Source organism: Monodelphis domestica, chromosome 6 (genome assembly GCF_027887165.1).
Source record: "Monodelphis domestica isolate mMonDom1 chromosome 6, mMonDom1.pri, whole genome shotgun sequence".
NCBI lineage: Eukaryota > Metazoa > Chordata > Mammalia > Didelphimorphia > Didelphidae > Monodelphis > Monodelphis domestica.
This window is the reverse complement of record NC_077232.1, coordinates 89,511,448-89,531,042: the sequence shown is the minus strand read 5'-3', so window position 1 is coordinate 89,531,042 and position 19,595 is coordinate 89,511,448. Positions and strand designations below refer to the sequence as shown.

The following is a 19,595-nucleotide window of genomic DNA, read 5'->3' as shown; positions in this document are numbered from 1 at the left end:
AGGTGGTGTCAGAAACATCATTCTCATTCAGTGCATGTCATAGCTGAGGGATAAAGAAAGGAAATGGCCTGCCTTGAATCACAGTGCTTGTAAATAGCAAAGCCAAAATCAGCATTCAAATGCCTTGCCTCCAGACTAGTTGATCTTGTTCCTATCTAATAAATACAACAAAGAGGTAATCCACAAACTAGGAAGAACTTTATTAAATTAAAGGTATTTAAAGATGGAAAATGCTCATGAATCTTGTAACCATTGAAAAATATTCTAATTTTAACAAAAAATTAAAAATATGTAAAATGCTGTAACTCAAGGCAATTATTTCTCCATTTTTATAGTTTTTCAGAAAAATATCAGACCATTGCTTGGTTGGGATGTTGAAGACGAGATTCCTGCTTCAAGTAGAGTCTGATTTTGCTTTCAAATCTAGGACTATGCAAAGTGACATATCTAGCAAATTTGAGGATTAGGCACATGATAGATTAAAGCATATTTTCACTGAAAGTGATGAAGTGCAATATAGATGAGTCTGTAGGTTGAGATTTTCCTTTCTTTCCTTTTTTCATTTTTTTGACTCTCCTAATCCACCAATCCCCAGATTTAAAAATTAAAACACCAGTCTTATAATTAGTGTGCAGAGTCAAACAAAACAAATTCCCATATTGGCCATGTCCAAAACTGTGTAACTTACTCTTGAGTCCTTCAACTTGTGATTTAGATCACATTCTTGAGCATCTTTCTTCTAGAATTATAATTGATTTTCGTGTTAACCAGGGAACTTATTTCTTTTAAAACTGTTTACCTTTGTGTTGTTGCTGTTGCATAAATTGTTCTTGATTCTGCTCATTTAGCTTTGCATCAGTTTACGCAAGGAGTCCCAGATGTTTTTGAAACCTCCCCTTTCACAATATTCCATTACAGTCCTAATTTGTTCATCCATTCTCCAATTTATGGAAATCCCCTTTAACAAAAAGAGATGCAATAATATCTTTTTATATATTATCCCTTTTCTCTTTAAGATATAGACCTATTAGAAATATCTCTTCTCCAAGGGTACATATACCCTATATATTCATATACCATAGTTTAGTGACTTTGGAGGCACAGAATGAAATTGCTCTCCAGAAAGACTGGATAATTCACAGTTCCACCAATGATGCATTCCTTACCTTACCTCCCCAAGCCCTTCATATTATTCAGCTCCTCCCTTTTGTTTATATTTAGCAATCTGATGGATATGAAATAGAATCTCAGATGTCCATAATTCACATTTTTTCAAATTTTCAATTCATAAAATTCTCTCATAAAATTGTTTATACCTTAGGTTTCTTCTTTTAATAACTGCCTGCTCATAAACTTTGATAATGTTAAGAAATTACTCTCATTTTAATCATTTATATATATATATATATATATATATATATATATATATATATATATATATATATATATATATATCTTGGATATGAAGCCTTTATCATAGAAATATCTTAATGAGTTTTAGAGAGGAGTATTTTCTCAGCTTTTATTTGGGTCTATAAAATTTAAAAATTATATTTCTACTAATAAAAATATTTTATATATTAAGAGGTTTGTTAAAGGATTATTGGAAATCAAAGAATAAAGAAGATACAAAGTAATAACTCACGTGCCCATGGCTGATTAGCCAAATTCAGAACCCCCCCACGCTTAGCTTACTTACTACATCTTGCAAATAGCTGAGCAGAGAAAAGAAGAGCATAGAAGAAGGCGAGGTAGGCATTGCTGCCAGTTTAAATAGTAATTGTAATCTTTCCCAGGATTATAGGGAAATACCAAGGACTTCTGGGGATTGAAGTCTAGGTTTCAAATCTCCATTTTACATATCCCCCTGAGGCCCAAGGAAGACTAGTCTCTCTGATAGGTCTTATAAACATACCAGCCAGGAAATTACAATAATTTGATGATAAGAAGAAAAGAGAACAAAACCAAAAATTGCTAGGCGCATTGACAAAAAAGCCAGTTAGGGGACAGTCCCCTTTGGCATAAGAGTATACATCAGACCCCACACAGTTCAGATCACCATATCCCAAAGTTCACTCTGGATTTTCTGTGCAGCTTGTTGTCTGTGGAGGCATCTTCATGGTGTCTTCTCCAAAAAGTTCACTTTCTGGATTCAGAGAGGTAGCATATTTCTTAACCTAAAATTTCTCTCTCAAGGAATTTAAACTTTGCAATTTAAAATAATAATAATTTTACATCCCCCCCAAAGAGGGTGATTGAAAAACACAGGGATCATTTAGGGATGCATGGCTAAGTTATGAGGTGTATGAATCAATTGGTAAGAGAAATCAAAAACATAAAAAATCCAAATAAAAAAGATAATTTCTGAATGAAATATAGACTATCAAAGTCTTATGTGTAAAAATTCCAAGTAAAGGAAAAATAAATCTATAACAGGTCCTTTAATCAGGACCCAATTAAAATGATATAAGCATTTACCCAATCAGGACTACAGAAAGTTTGCCACACTATGAAAGACAGAATAGGGACTAGATTATAGCATCCAGGTAGGAGCCAAATTTGAAATACTTGCCTTTAAGTATTTTTAAAAAGAGTGTGGATACAAGGAAGGCCTATGTCTTAATGTATGTTAAGCATCACAACCTCGAGTTTCACACTAGGTTCAAGTCCTTTGTATTGGCTTAGAATTTTCATCAACCCCTTTGAGATTGGTTGGTCCCTGACCTTGTGTTCAATTGGCACTGTGCAATGGCTCTTTTGTATATCTTGTTCTGGAATCAAACAGAATCATTAAGCAAAGTCCCATAATTTTTATCAATAAATGGCATCATTTTTAATAGTTTCAAGCTTTTGGGGCATGCATTGACATTATAGCAAATATATTTTAACCTTATATTACTGCAGAATCAAAAAAAAAGTTAAAGAAAATCTTAATACTGGTGACAAGTGTTTCAAATATAAAAAGGAGAGAAAAATAAAAAACTGAAATAGTATATTGCACATGAAAGCAAAATATAATAATAAGAGTTTTTAAATTCAAAAATATAGCTTATAATCATTGATACACTGTATCAGCTAAGGAATTATAGAATACAAGGCTTTCTCACCAAAAATTAGATCCATTTCCTCTTCATGCCTGGCCATGATCCACTGTGAGTAGAAGCAAATGATTTTCACAAAGTAACAGTTTTTTATAAAGAACAGTAGTTCAAAATCCCCCAAATTCTCAATAGCCCAATTAATTACAATAGCAAACAAAAACCACTATCATTTTTACATGAATCTGCTGTATGATATTTAAAGAAAATAGATACTTGTCACAAGTTTTTCAGATGTAGCAATGTTTCAACCTTGACAAACATATTTTTACACAAAGTAAAACTTATTTGGGTCTAGAACATCATCAAGGAATCTAAATATCATTAAAAAATGTGGCAGAGGAGTCTAGGAAAAACTCAAACCTCTGTATTGTTGATGTTGGGTAAAGTGAGCTGAAGAGTTATAAATGAGAGATGTTCCTCTTTTGGGAGCCATCCATGGGTACCATGCCCTGGGATTAACTTCCTAGCTCCTTGGTATGAGACTGGGATGTCCCATCAATTCACATTTTTATAAATGTGGGAGTTGGGGATTATAATTTTATTTCACTTCAGCTACTAAAATGGACCTTACCTCATGTTAGGGGCAGGCAAAATGACCAGAGTTGTTGGAAAAAAATATAAAATTCATGTCTAAAATACCCCTTAAAATCAATTTGAAATATTTAGCTCATTAAATTTTCCAAAGGTTGTTATACAATTGTAACCAGTTTTTATATATGGACTTATTCAATAATATTTGCTCAGTATAGTTATAGGGGAAAAGCAACAGAATATAACAGTAGTTAAAACCCAGTACATTAAAATGATTCAGTGTAAGAGAATAGTATTGAATACATTAATATATGAACTTAAAACCAACAAAATTAAATCTTAAACAAAACAATCAGTAAAATGCAATGCAATACAGAGGTTTTTATAAAACATTGGTGTCTGAAATGCCTTAAAAATATAACCTCCAGTCTCTTTTAAAGTTCATTTTTTTAATCCATTTTGATGTCTATTGTCAGAACTAGGGAATTGGTTCTAAGACAGAAGATTGGTAAGTGGTAGGAAATGGGGTTCAAATGACTTGCCCAGGGTCACACGGCCAGGAAGTGTCTGAGGCCAGATTTTAACCCAGGCCCTCCCATCTCTAGGCCTTGCTCTCAATGCACTGAGCCACTGAGCTGCTCCCCCATAGTGAGGTTGGGTTTTTGGAATCTCAAATTGGGCCAAAGAGTTTCTGGGAGATGAATTTCTCCCCTGTATCTCAGGTGAGATAAGTAACAGAATCAGTACACTCAAAAGATATCCTTTGAAATAAGCCATGCTTGTAATCAACTTCCTGTTTGAAAAGTCTCTTCCTTCTCCTTGTTCCTCCCCTCCCCCTCCATGCCATGGTCCCCTGACACATGGAGGCTAATTGTTGCCTAAGGAAAGGACACCCCAGTCTTTTACCAGTTTGTTTGTGAGTCCTGAAGAAACCGGGGCAGCTACCAGCAGCCTGGGTCCTGGGGCTGAGCCAGGGGCAATGAGAGATCTGGGTCAAAGACCAGAGTTCTTGGGATTGGGGCTGGAGCTGGGGCTGGGCCAGGTGATGGAGATCCCTGGAGGCCAGGAGCAGAAGCTGGGTGGGCAGGGCCAGGACCAGGTGGGCAATCTTGGTCAAGAAGGTCAGGAACGGATGGATGGAGGCAGGAACAGGAAGCAGGAGTGAGTACATCAAGAGAGTTTGTGAGGGGGGTTGAAAAACCTTGGCAGGAGAAATGTGGCTTAAAAAACATTATCTAGGCTATCTTAAAAAAAAAAAAGTTGAGAGTTTTTCTCTTATTCCTTTTGGTCGCCAACTGTAAAATTTAAAAATTGTATTTCTACAAATAAAAATATTATATATTAAGAGGTTTATTAAAGGATTATTGGAAATCAAGGAATAAAGAAGATACAAAGTAATAACCCATGTGCCCATGGCTGATTAACCAAATTCAGAACCCCCACTCTTACTTACTACATCTTGCAAACAGCTGAGCAGAGAATAGAAGAGCATAAGGTAGGTGTTACTGCCAGTTTAAATACTAATTGTGATCTCACTCAGGTGAGATTATGGGGAATTCTGGGAAATACCAAGGACTTCTGGGGATTGAAGTCTAGGGTTCAAATCTCTATTTTACAGACTTAGTTTAGTCATTATAATAGCATAGTATTCATTTCTATTTGTTTTATTCTTCTTTCCATTGATATTGTTGTAATTATTGTGTATGTTAATTTTTGTTTTATTCATTTTTATATGTTTTTTATTCTAATTTTCCTATTGCTCTATGTTTCCCTCATTTTCTGTCATATTCTCTAAGTTCTTTCCTAAAGCAATTTTCTTGGGAATTTTTAACTCAGTTACCTAGATCATTTTCAGTTAAAAATACTGATCCTGCATTAATGCATTGCTGGTGGAGTTGTGAATTGATCCAGCCATTCTGGAAGGCAATTTGGATCTATGCCCAAAGGACTTTAAAAGACTGTCTTCCCTTTGATCCAACCATAGCACTGCTGGGTTTGTACCCCAAAGTGATAATGAGGAAAAAGACTTGTAGAAGAATATTCATAGCTGTGCTTTTATGGTGGCAAAAAATTGGAAAATGAGGAGATGCCCTTCAATTAGGGAATGGCTAAACAAATTGTGGTATATGCTGGTGATGAAATACTATTGTGCCCAAAGGAATAATAAACTGGAGGAATTCCATGTGAACTGGAACAACCTCCAGGAACTGATGCAAAGCGAAATGAGAAGAACCAGGAGAATATTGTACACAGAGACTGATACACTGTGGCACAATCGAATCTAATGGACTTCTCTACTAGTAGCAATGCAATGATCCAGAAGTATTCAGAGGAACATATGAGAAAGAACATTATCCATATCCAGAAGAAGAACTGTGTGAAAAGAAACACAGAAGAAAGACAACTGCTTGATCACATCGGTCAATGGGGATATGATTGGGCATATAGACTCTCAATGATCACCCTAGTGAAAATATCAATAATATGGAAATAGGTCTTGATCAGTGACACATGTAAAACCCAGTGGAATTGTGCGTCAGATACAGGGAGGGAAAGAACATGAGTCTTGTAACCATGGAAAAATATTCTAAATCATCTAATTAAATAATTTTTTAAATTACCAATCCTGGTTATGGATAACATTCCTTCCATCCCTTAGAGATTTTGTCTTCAGCTTCCTCTTCACTTATCCTTCAGCCCTTTTCATTCCTTATTACTTTGTCAGCATGAGAGAGAACCAAAAGCTCATTAATCCTGTCCAGACAGTTGCCCCATTTGATTTTCTTCTTTTTTCACTCTTTTGCTTCAAAGTTTAACCACAGATATATTTCCCAACTACTTCTCTTTTAGGGCTGGTACCTTTTATATGTCATTAATATCTGTTTTTTATTATATCTTCTGATTCTACACTCAGAGGTCATTTGCCAATGATGAAGCTCTTTACATTTTGATGAGTAGTCATTATCTCTTGGTTTTTCTCTATTTCTAAGTGAAACTCTGAACATAAGTCACAGGGGTTAGCAGGAAAATTTCAGATTGATCTTAACCATTATCTCAAGAGACTATAAAATGGAAAAAAATAAATTGTTCAGGAAGATCAATTGAGAGGCTAATATGTGAAATATAGTATCTGAAACATGCTGATTTTGAAGTGAGGTTCTACATTTGAATCCTCCCTTTCTTTCAATCTAATTATATGAACTTGAACATATAAGTTCATCTCTAGAAGTTGTATATTCATCGATAAGATGGGCTTTATAATACAGCGCCTACCCACATTTAGGGAGTAGTTCTAAGATTTAGATAAGATATTGTGTGTGAAAGCACTTTGCAACTGTAAAAACCTTCATTATAACTTATAACTAGATATTTTTAAAATATATTTTCTTTTGTTGAAGTATATGCCACACTTGCTGTCACTGGAAGAGCAATTTCTCTGACCCCTTAATTACTTTGTTATCATTCTTTGACAAGTAGCACTATTTAGGGGGAAAGTGCTATGCCTTTGAAATAGGAGACTTGGGTTCAAATTTTGTCTCCGACATTTATTATGTGGCATTAGACTCATCTCTCTAAGCTTTAGTTTTCTCAATTATAAAATTAGGAATGGGACTAGATTAGGGCTTTAAAAAAAAAAACTTTTCTCTTGTCTTAGAATCAGTTCTAGGTATTTGTTCCAAGGCAGTATAGTGGCAAGGGCAAGGTAATTATGATTAAATGACTTGCCCAGTCACACCACTAGGAAGTGTCTAAGTCTAATTTTGAACCCAAGACCCCCAGTCTTTAGGTCTGACTACCCACCAAGCCACCTAGCTTCCCTTTTAGATCAGGCCTTCTTAATCTTTTTTTTTGGTGGACCCTTTGGCAATCCAATGAAAATTATTAGTCCCTCAGAATTATTCATATATAATGTAATTATATATACATATTTATATATAATATACATTTATATATATAATTTTTATAATTACCAAGGAAACAAATTATGTTGAAATATATATGTGTGTATACATATACATACATACATACATATATTTATATTTACAAACCACCAGGTTAAGGACCCTTGATGAGAAGATATCTCAGTACCCTTTCTCTTCCATGATTAAAAATCTCTATTTGTCCTACCCACTTCACAGCAATTGGGGAAAGTAAAATATTCTGTCAGCCTTAAGGCAGTATAGAAATACAAACTATTTTTCTATTATTCATCCTTGGTCAAAGTTGGGTTTTAATTTAAGTTGAGTTTTTATGTAAACTAATATGTCAGGAAGATAGAGGGAAAATGAAAAGGCATTGTGCATGATTTATATAAATGACCTAGTGCTAAAGTTGACAACAGAAAGTGGCAAGCGTTGTACTAATGAAGCTTCACTGGAGTCATTTATTTCAATCACTATAATGTAGTTTCCTGTGTTTTTTTTTTTCATTTCAGTTTTGATATTAGCTTGTGTCTGCATAGCCTTCACCTGAAAAACCTGCTGCTCTTAGACAAGGACCTGAGGCAGGAAAAATATATGGTAGGTAGAAGGTGATTGCTTTTATGTATTTTTTTATCTGAGTATGAATGTGGTTTTATTGGAAAATTTAAATGTTTTACACAGTTGTGACACAGAAATAGCTGTTGTGGGTTCCCCTCCACTAGAAATCCAGATGACTACTTTTTAGACATTACCGAGAAGGGATTCTTTCTTGTTCAATGCATGATGGTCTAGACAGCCTCTAAGTTGTCTGCAAAGTCTGTGAATCTATGAATGTACAATTTTGTCCATATAATCTACTTGGTTTATGGGAGGTATATGTACCTTCCTCCATTAATGTTTACCCATATCAACTCATCATGTGGCATAGAAGTGAACCAAAAGTTAAGACAGATTGCAGAGCACAAGCTCTCATGGGTCCTACCAATCTGGAAAGAATTTTAGTGTGGAGCCTAGGGACTGTATAATTAAGAGCCAAGCAAAATGCTGAGCTGAATTCATCACAAGAGGATTATTCCTTAGGGAACCCATTGATTCTGACTCAGAAATCCTCTGGAATGCAAAGGTATGTTGGGAGCAATTAGGATCTGCATAAATGGTTGTTGTTTTGCCACTTCAGTTGTGTCTGACTCTTCATAACCTCATTTTGGTTTTATTGGCAAAGATATTGAAATGATTCTCCATTTCTTCTATCAGTTCATTTAACAGATGAGGAAACTGAAGCAAACAGGGTTATACAACTTGCCTAGTTAGTAAGTGTCTGAGGTTGGATTTGAGCTCACATTTAAAAGTGTTTGAGGTTGGATTTGAACTCAGGAAGAGGAGTCTTCCTGACCCCCGGATCCACACTTTATCCACTCTGCCACTTAGCTGCCTTGCATAATTAAAGGGCATGCCAAATTGAAGAAATCAGGAGATCTTAAAATATTGAATTGCGTGATACAATATTAAGCCCTCTATCTAGATAGAAAGGGGTGAATTTTATTCATCTATTTAAATATGTGAAATATAAAAATCACTTCATTGTCTTTTGTTCTCATGTCCTCTATTCTAAAATGATTTAGTGCAAGAGAGTTTTTAGCCTTACTTATGGTTCTTCCAAATGCTAAGATTTCTAAATGGGGAATTATTGCTGTTAAAAAAAGTATTATGTTGCTATAATTGAAAGCTATATGTTGGCCATTAAAAGGTCTAAAGAAATATTATAAGAAATAAAGATCTAGAGGAAAACAGGCATTGTAAGTCATTTTTCTTTAATGAATTTTAATTAATTTTTTTCTAATATCACTATAAGTTTCCAATGCACTTCCTGTCCCCAATAATAGAACCTTCCCCTGAAAAGCTAACAAACAAAACAAAATAAATAAAATCACTCTTCATGCCTGACAACATGTCTGATTTCACACCCATGGTCCACTATTTCTCTGCAGAGAGAGGAAGGATAGTTCAAAAGAACAATCTTGGGTCTAATCATGAAGGATAATTAGAATTTGCTTCTGTGGGAAAAGGTTCTCTAAGTTCCAAATAATAGTCAATTTCTGATTAAACTTTTGAAAAGAGAGACAGTTATTATAGGTACCACAATGTAAATACTTATGCTAAGTAGAATTAAAGCCAGTTAATTGGGAATTAAAAAAAACGTATCATAGAATTTCATCAAAAAATTTGGTACTTTATTCTTTTTTATTCATATGGTTCACTACCCTTTTAAATAATTGAGATTAAAACCTATATTGAGGGACTATGGAACAAAAAGGGTTTTCAAATTCTTTTTATTTATTTCTCTCATCTTCTGCAGGTATAAACAAACACTTGGAATTCTTTGTTGTCATTTTTAATTTAAACTAAAGTTGTCTTTTATTATTCTTGATTACATGGAAAAACTCTTAACATTCAATATTTTTAAAATTTCAAGCTTCAAATTATTTTTGTCCCTTCCTCCCTCCCCCCAACTTTGAGAAGGCAAGTATTTGACAGAGATCATGCATGTGAAGTCATGCAAAGTATCTGAGTCTCCTGGAGAAAGAAAACACAGATCAGAAAATAGGAAAAAAAAAAAGAAAGTAAAATAATTTTCTTCACTTTGCATGTAATTTCTTTATCTGGAATTGACTAGCATTTTCCAAAATAAATTCTTCAAAATTGTCTTGGGTTGTTGCTCAGAATAAGTAGGTCATTCACAGTTGATCATTATTACAATATTGCCGTTACTGTGTAATGCTCTGTAAAATAGTCTAGTTGTCCTCACTTCACTTTGCTTTAGTTTATACATCTTCCAGGTTTTCTGAAATTGTACTGTTCATTATTTCCTATAACATGTAGTATTCCACCACAATCATCTACCACAATTTCTTCAGCCATTCACCAATTAAAGGGTACCTCCTTAATTTCCAATGCTTTACCATCACAAAAATATCTGCTACAAAAATTTTTGTATATAGAGGTTCTTTTTTTTCTCTTTACCTCTGTGGACTACAGACCTCATAGTGGTATTGCTGGGTCAAAAATATGCAAAATGTTATGGCCTTTTGAGCATAGTTCCAAATTGCTCTCAAGAATGGTTGGATAAGTTCACAGTTCCACCAACAGCGCATTAGTGTCCCTATTTTTCCACATCTCCTGCCATATTTGTAATTTTCCTTTTCTTTCATATTAGCCAATCTGACAGGTATTAAGTGATACCTCAGAATTGTTTTATTTGCCTTTCCCTAATCACTAATGATTTAGAGCATTTTTCATAGGACTATAAATATCTTTGATTTCTTCTTCTTCAAACTGTCTGTTCATATCCTTTGACATTATTGATTGGAGAATGACTTGTATTTTTATGAATTTGACGTTATTCTCTGTACATTTATTGGAGAAATTTGCTGTAAATTTTCCCACTTTCCTTCTAAAGATATATGTATTGGTTTTATTTGAACAAATTCTTTAAAATTTAAAATTAAACCTCTGTAATGCTCAATATCTCTTGTTTGATTATTAATTCTTCCATTATCCATAAGTCTGACAGGTAAACTATTCCATGCACCCCTACTTTGCTTATGATATTGCCCTTTATGTTTAAATCATCTACCCATTTTGATATTATCTTGGTATAAGATGTGAAACATTGGCCAATAACTAGTTTTTTTCTTTTATGGTTTTTTTTCAAAAAATTTTTTTCCAATAAGTTTTTGTCCCCAAAGCTTTTTTTTTTTTTAATTTATCAAACACTAAATTTCTGTGGTTATTACCTACTTTTTGTTTTGCTGCTACTGGATTGTTTTCATACAGTTTGAGATCTGGTACTCCTAGGTTACTTTTCTTCATTTTTTTTCACCATTTCCCTTGATATTTTTGACCTTTTGTTTTTCCAGATAATTTTGTTATTATTTTTCTAACTCTACAAAATACTTTTTTGTTGTCTGACTTTTTTATGTCTCTCTTTCGATGTCAGTATGGCAACTTCCAGGACTAATACTTTAAGACCCTCTAAAAATCCAGTAACTTTACTACAAAGATTGGTAAAAATTGGTTTTGTGTTATTGTTTTTTCTTCTGATAGATGTTTATCCAAATCCTCAAAATGTCCCTCATTGATATTCTTCCTAAGAAGAAAGCTGGTGATGACATGTATCAAAAGATCATTTCAAAACAAGAAATGGTAAGAATTACAATTCATATTTCAAAGAAATATTTGTTATAAGGCTCACATTGCTTTCCTTTTAACCAAGTAAAACACTGTCTAAAGAATGAAATGTGTTCTATTAGATATGGAATTTTGAAAATCAATATAGATTACAAACCTTTTTAAGATATATATTTATATCCTTTGCTTATGGAGAACCTCTTTATGATATCACCTGTAAATATTAATGACTGTTGGAAAGGTTATCAACAAGAAATTTTAAATGAGAGGAACTGAGTTCAAATTCAGACTGCCTCGTACAAGACTTTTTAATTCTATGGTTCTCAGTTGCTTTATTTTCAAAATGGGGGAATTAAACTGCACGATCTCTAAATTCCATTTCAACTTTAATTCTGTGCCCCTATACCTATTCATTTTATAATTGTTTTAGTCTAGTCCTCATATTTTACCATCTCCAGGATTTAAGGATTGTTTGTTGTTATGGTTTTACCTGACATTTTCCTTTTTAAATTTTATATCCACACCTGTTCTCAGTCTATGTAGCTATGTGATACAGTGATTCAGTGGACTTGGAGTCATGAAGAACTGAGTTCAAATAAAGGCTTAGACAAACTGTATAGGATGAAATACCAAGACATAAATTTATATATAGATATATGTATACATAAATACATATATTTGTATATAGATATATGTATACATAAATACATATATTTGTATATATATACATATATATATATAACTATACCTAAAAAAAGGTTAATGCTAAAAGAAATGGGAAAAGAAACAAAAGGGGGTAAATTTATATGTCACAAAGAAGCTCATGGCAGGAGGGGGGAGAACATCAATACACCAGAAGGGTAAAGAGGTTGGAGACAGGAAACACTCAACTCTTACCTGCATTGAAATTGACCCAAAGAGGAAAGAACAATCCAATCCATTGGGGCAGGGAATTGATGTGTGCCCCATAGGGAAGTAGAAGCCATGACCCTGGGCAACCCATTTAACATCATGTTATCTCCATTTTCTCATCTATAAAGTGAGGATAATAATATTATCTCCATATCAGGGTTATTGTTACAATTGAATAAAATATCTATAAAGAACTCTATAAACCTTAAATTGATATATAAATTCTTCTATTATTATTATTATTATCTAGTCATTATTTTTTATATAGGGAAGTCTCAGTATCAAAAATCCCTCCACCCACATAGACGAGCAATTTATCTTTCACATATTATTATTTTTCTTTTTGTTAAACTCTTACTTTCTTTCTTAGTAAAAACTGTAAGACAGAAGGACAAGAGCTAGGTAAAGGGGGCTAAATGACATGTCCAAAATCCCACAGCTAGGGAAGTAGAAGGGTAACAAAAGGACTGGTGGGGAGGGAAGCAGTATAAGGGAGGGAGCGGTAGGGGGATAGTTTAAAAAGACTGTAAAGAAAATAAAGGGGGAATAAGAATGGAGGGGTATAGAAAGGGAAGTAAAATAAGGGTGGTAACTAGGGGGACTGATTAAAAAACAAAACATTGGTGTAGAAGGAAATAGGGAAAGAAGAAAAGGCAGGACTATGAGTAGAAATCAAAATGCTGGGAATTACACAGTTGGTAATCATAACTCAGAATGTGAATAGAATGAACTCACTCATAAAACACAAGTGAATAGCAGAGTGGATTAGAATCCAAAACCCTACCATATGCTGTTTACAAGAAACACACATGAGGAAGATAGATATGTATAGGGTGAAAGTAATGAGGATGGAGCCAAATCTTTTGGGCATCAATTGATCAAAAGAAGGCAAGAGTCTCAATCATAATATCTGACAAAGCCAAGGTAAAAATAGATCTAGTTAAAAGAGATAGGGAAGGTAATTACATCCTGACAAAAGGCAGTATAGACAATGAGGAAATATCAGTACTCAACACGTATGCACCAAATGGCATACTATTCAAATTTCTAAAGGAAAAACTAGTGGATCTCAAGGATGAAATATATATAAAAACAATATGAGTGGGAGACCTGAACCTTCCTCTATCAGAACTAGATAATCAAACCAAAAAATAAATAAGAAAGAGGTAAGAGAAGTGAATGAAATCTTAGAAAAATTAGAGTTAGTAGATATGTGGAGAAAAATAAATAGGGACAAAAAGGAATATACCTTCTTTTCAGAAGCACATGGTACATTCATAAAGACTAACCATGTATTAGGGCATAAAAATATTGCCAAGAAGTGCAAAAGAGCAGAAATAATAAATGCAACTCTCTCAGATCACAATGCAATGAAAATAATAATTAGTAAGGGTACATGGAGAGGCAAATCAAAAATTAATTGGAAATTAAACAATATGATTCTCCAAGATCAATTATTTAAAGAACAAATCATAGAAACAATTAATAATTTCATTGAAGAAAATGACAATGATAAGACATCATTTCAAAATCTATGGGATACAGCCAAAGAAGTACTCAGGGAAATTCATATCCTTGAGTTCATATATTAACAAATTAGAGAGAGCAGAGGTCAATGAATTGGGCATGCAAATTAAAAAACTAGAAAGTGAACCAATTAAAAATCTTCAGATGAATACTAAATTAGATCCTAAAAATCAAAGGAGAAATTAATAAAATTGAAAGTCAAAGAACTATTGTTTGAATAAATAAGACTAAAAGCTGGTACTTTGAAAAAAACAAATAAAATATACAAATAGTGGTTAATCTAATTTAAAAAAGGAAAGAAGAAAACAGAATTGATAGTATCCAAGATGAAAAGGGAGACTTCACCTCTAATAAAAAGGAAAGTAAGGCAATCATTAAAAATTATTATGCCCAATTATATTGCAATAAATATGGCAATATAGGTGATATGGATTAATATTTACAAAAATATGAATTTCCTAGACTAACAGAGGAAGAAATAGACTACCTAAACAACTGCATATCAGAGAAAGAAATTGAACAATCCATTAAAGAACTCCCTAAGAAAAAAATCCCCAGGTCCAGATGGAATCACAAATGAATTCTATCAAACATTCAAAGAACAACTAATCCCAATATTATACAAACTGACAGAATAAGCAAAGAAGGAGTTCTACGAAATTCCTTTTATGACACAAATATGGTACTGATTCCAAAGCCAGGCAGGTCAAAATCAGAGAAAGAAAACTATAGACCAATCTCCTTAATAAATATAGATGCAAAAATCTTAAATTGCTTACAAAGCAAAAAGACTCCAGCAAGTGATCACAAGGATTATTCATTATGACAAGGTAGTATTTATACCAGGAATGCAAGGATGGTTCAATATTAGGAAAACCATCTACATAATTGACCATATCAACAAGAAAACCGACAAAAATCACATGATTATCTCAATAGACGCAGAAAAAAAAACCTTTGACGGAATAGAACACTCATTCCTATTGAAAACACTAGGAAGCATAGGAATAGAAGGGCCTTTCCTAAAAATAATCAACATATATATCTGAAACCATCAGCAAACATCATCTGCAATGGGGACAAACTAGAAGCCTTCCCAGTAAGGTCAGGAGTGAAACAAGGATGCCCATTATCACTTCTATTATTTAACATTGCATTAGAAACACTAGCTGTAGCAATTATATAAGTGAAATAAATTGAAGGTATTAAAATAGGCAATGAGGAGACCAAGCTGTCACTCTTTGCAGATGATATGATGGTACCAAGAACCCCAGAGAATCAACTAAAAAGCTAATAGAAATTATCAACAACTTTAGCAAAGTTGCAGGATACAAAATAAACCCACATAAATCATCAGCATTTCTATATATCTCCAACATCTCAGCAGCAAGAATTAGAAAGAGAAATTCCATTAGACAATATAAAATAGTTAGGAATCTATCTGCTGAGACAAACACAGGAACTATATGAACACAACTACAAAACACTCGCTACACAATTAAAACTAGATCTAGATTGTGAATTTATCCAACCATTCTGGAGGGCAATTTGGAACTATGCCCAAAGGGCACTAAAAGACTGTCTGCCCTTTGATCCAGCCATAGCACTGCTGGGTTTGTACCCCAAAGAGATAATAAGGAAAAAGACATGTACAAAAATATTCACAACTGTGCCCTTTGTGGTGGCAAATATTGGAAAATGAGGGGATGCCCCTCAATTGGGGAATGGCTGAACAAATTGTGGTATATGTTGGTGATGGAATACTATTGTGCTCACAGGAATAATAAAGTGCAGGAATTTCATGGGGACTGGAACAACCTCCAGTAATTGATGCAGAGTGAGAGGAGCAGAACCAGGAGAACATTGTACACAGAGACTGATTCACTGTGGTACAATTCAATGTAATGGACTTCTCCATTAGTGACAGTTAATCCACTGAACAACTTGGAGGGATTTACGAGAAAGAACACTATCCACATTCAGAAGAAAAATTGTGGGAGTACAAACACAGAAGAAAAACAACTGCTTGAATACATGGTCAAAGGGATAGGGTTGGGGATGTAGAGTCTAAATGAACATCCTAGTGCAAACACCAACAACATGGAAACAGGTTCTGATCAAGGACACAAGTAATAGCCAATGAAATTGTGCCTCAGCTGTGGGAAGGGGAAGGGGAGGGGTGAGAGGGAAACAATGTGTTTCTTGTAACCAAGGAATACTGTTCTAAATTGAGTAAATAAATTAATTAAAAAAAGAAATTCAAAAATGAAATGAATGAAAGCCATATAACATGAACTTGTTTTATTTGCTTTATTTTATTTTTTTCATAAAATGCATTTAGGACCTTAACTTGGGTAGGGAATAAGCAACTAAATATTACTATGTACCACGAGCTGTGCTAAGTAATTTTTGCAATTATTATTGCATCTGATCCCTGCTACAACTATGTGAGATAGATGCTATTATTTTCATCTCCATTTTACAATTGAAGAAATTGAAGAAAACAGAGGTTAAGTGACTTGCTTATAGTCATACAGTTAGTAAACTATCTGAGGCTGGATTTGAACTCAGGTCTTCCTGATTCCTGGGCAGCTAGTTGCACAGTGGGTAGATTGCCAGGTCTGGAGTTAGGAAGACTCAGGGTTAGATGTGGTCTCAGATACTTACTAGTCACTTGACCTAGGTAAAGTCATTTAACCTTGGTTGCCTTAATTTACTCATCTGTAAAATGAGCCAGAGAAGGAAATGGCAAACCAGTCTGGTATAGTTTCCAAGAAAACCCCAAATGTCAAAGAGTCAGATGTGACTTAAATGACTGAACAACACCCATTACTTCTTGATTCTTGGCCCAGGGCTCCATCTATTATGCTACCTGGCTGCATCAACTAGGGTAAAGAGTACCCTCATGAATTAGGATTTTGATGGGACTGTATATGAAAGTGTATCAATTATGCCCCCAAAGACCAGTATTTTTACTGTTATATTTATATTATCTTATATATATTTATGTATAAATATATAATATAAAAATTATAAAACACATTGTATAAATATATATTATATATTTATTATATATTTATATATATTATATATTATAATAATTATATATTTATACTCTTTCCTCATCATATGAATTCAATTCTATAAGTATTTATTAAATATTAGTGTTAAGTTATATGCTAAGCACTTCAGAGATGCAAAGAAATACAAGACATAGTCCTTGCCCTCCTGAAGCTTCCAGTCTAGCAGTTGAATGCAGCACTATAGAGAGAAGATATTGTGAAAGGGAATATACTAGTAAGAGACATACAAAATGCTACGAAAGGTTTAAGAAAAACAAGCCTAGTTCTAAATCTAATACACATCTGGACACACTGGCCTTCATCTTAATAACCATGGTGAACATTATTTTAATATTTATGATCATTATTTTATATCACACATTTCATAAGATCCTCACAATAGTTCTATGAAGTAGGAATTGTTAATACTTGTATTTTCCAGTTAAAGTAACTGAAGGTTATGAAGATTTAGTACTTCTTTATTCAGAGCCACACAAATAAATAGCACTGGATCTAGAATGTACGTCATATGACTCCTGATCTGGTGCTCTTTCTACTGTGATATCTTAAAGTTTCTCCATTAGAATGTGAGCTTCTAGTGGGAAGAGACAGTCTTTTTGCCTCTTTCTGCTTCTAGGACTTAACACAGTGCTTGACATTGGGTAGGCATTTAAGAAATGTTTCTTTATGGATTGCTGCTCATGAATTAGCTATCTGATCCTGTGTAAACTAATGATACTCTCGCCCTCAGTTTCCTTATCTGTAAAAAAAGAGCATAATGTCTAAGTTTCCATCTATCTCTAAAGCTTATTATGCTCTGAACTTTACTAAGTGTGTCTCTTTGATTAAGTAACTTTGAGCTTCAGATGCTTTCTTATATGTTACATGAGGATGACTATAAATCATTTCAGAGGATAGATGTGAAGCAATTATTTTGTAAGCCTTAGAATGCCATAGGATGGTGAGTTATGATTATAAATGTAAAAATCCATGGGGCATTTTAATCAGGAATGAACAAATAGCCTTTTGTGTTGTAGCCAAGACTAAGGGAAATACTTATCTTTGTAGCACTTAAAATGTTGTTATTGTTTTTTTCTAACAAGATTTTCTTTATTGTTATTTTCAGGATTTGGAAGAATTAGAAAAACAAATTCATTCCAAATTATCAAATACAGAGATGTTGGGTGCTGGTAGTTCTGAATATTACACACTGGAGGATATTGAAAGGAAAGAGAGAGAATACTCAGAACACATAATAGATAATGTACGTACCGAATTTTATTTCTCTTGCAATGCTTACAATATAAAAAAATAAATTTTCCCCTCACTGAGCAATTAAATTGACTAAATAAAAAGGACTGTGCTTGAAAGCTTGCTAGACATTTCCATTCCCTTAAGAGACTTACTTATCTGGTTTCTAAAGGTAAGTGGGAGAGAAGGTATAATTTAGGTTCAAAGATTCACAGGAGGAAAATTTGTTTAAGTATCCTGTCCTTTGTGAGAATCTCAGATTACTCTCTTTGTAATTCAAAGGGGAAATTGTTGGAGCTTTCACTAGCAATCTTTGCTTTCCCTCTTGAAATAAAGAAAGTTCTATCTGGAAACTTCATGTCCTTTAAGCTCTTCTTGGAAAGTGGGGTCTGGGAGTCAACATGAGAGGGACAGTGCCTAGGTGCAAGTTGTAGAATGGAAAATGGACTAGATTAGGAGTCAAGTGGCTTGGGTTCAAATTCAGACTTTGCTACTAATTATCTATTTAATTTGTAACCAATAGCTTTCATGGCCTGGCAAAGTCCTGGTCTGTATGTAGCCTCTCAGACTGAGTGTGGGCTACTCATTCTCTCTGGGATGAATTCATCTCAACCTGTCATGTAAGGGGAAGATCCCAGAGAAAGGCCACCACTACATGGAGAAAGAAGGGAAAGGAATAAGGATAGATAGATAGATAGATAGATAAAAAGAAAGAAACAAAGAAATGAAGGAAGGGTGGAAGGAAGAAAGAAAGAGAAAGAGAAATGGCTAGATAAAGAGATAGATAAAGATAAAAACAAAAAAATGAAGGAAGGAAGGAAAAAGAAAGAAAGAAAGAAAGAAAGAAAGAAAGAAAGAAAGAAAGAAAGAAAGAAAGAAAGAAAGAAAGAAAGAAAGAAAGAAAGAAAGAAAGAAAGAAAGAAAGAAAGAAAGGAAGAAAGGAAGAAAGGAAGGAAGAAAAAGAAAGAGGAAGGAAGAAAAAGGAAGGAAGGAAGAAATAAAAAGAAATAGGAGAGATAAAAAGATAGAGAAACAAAGAAAGAAATGAAGGAAGATGGAAAAAAGAAAGAAAGAGAGAGAGAGATGGAGAGATAAAGAGA

The 19,595-nt window shown here is 33.7% G+C and overlaps 1 protein-coding gene across 3 annotated transcripts in view; it reads left to right on the top strand.

Moving 5' to 3' along the window:
• The window catches only part of EVC (EvC ciliary complex subunit 1), a 148,021-nt gene that overhangs the window by 28,351 nt on the left and 100,075 nt on the right, over positions 1 to 19,595 (top strand). For all 3 annotated transcript variants that reach the window (XM_056802414.1, XM_007496750.3, XM_007496749.2), the window contains 3 exons: positions 8,068 to 8,152; positions 11,660 to 11,758; positions 18,371 to 18,508. In XM_056802414.1, coding sequence (XP_056658392.1) covers positions 8,068 to 8,152; positions 11,660 to 11,758; positions 18,371 to 18,508 — 322 coding nt within the window. The remainder of the gene's footprint in view (positions 1 to 8,067; positions 8,153 to 11,659; positions 11,759 to 18,370; positions 18,509 to 19,595) is intronic.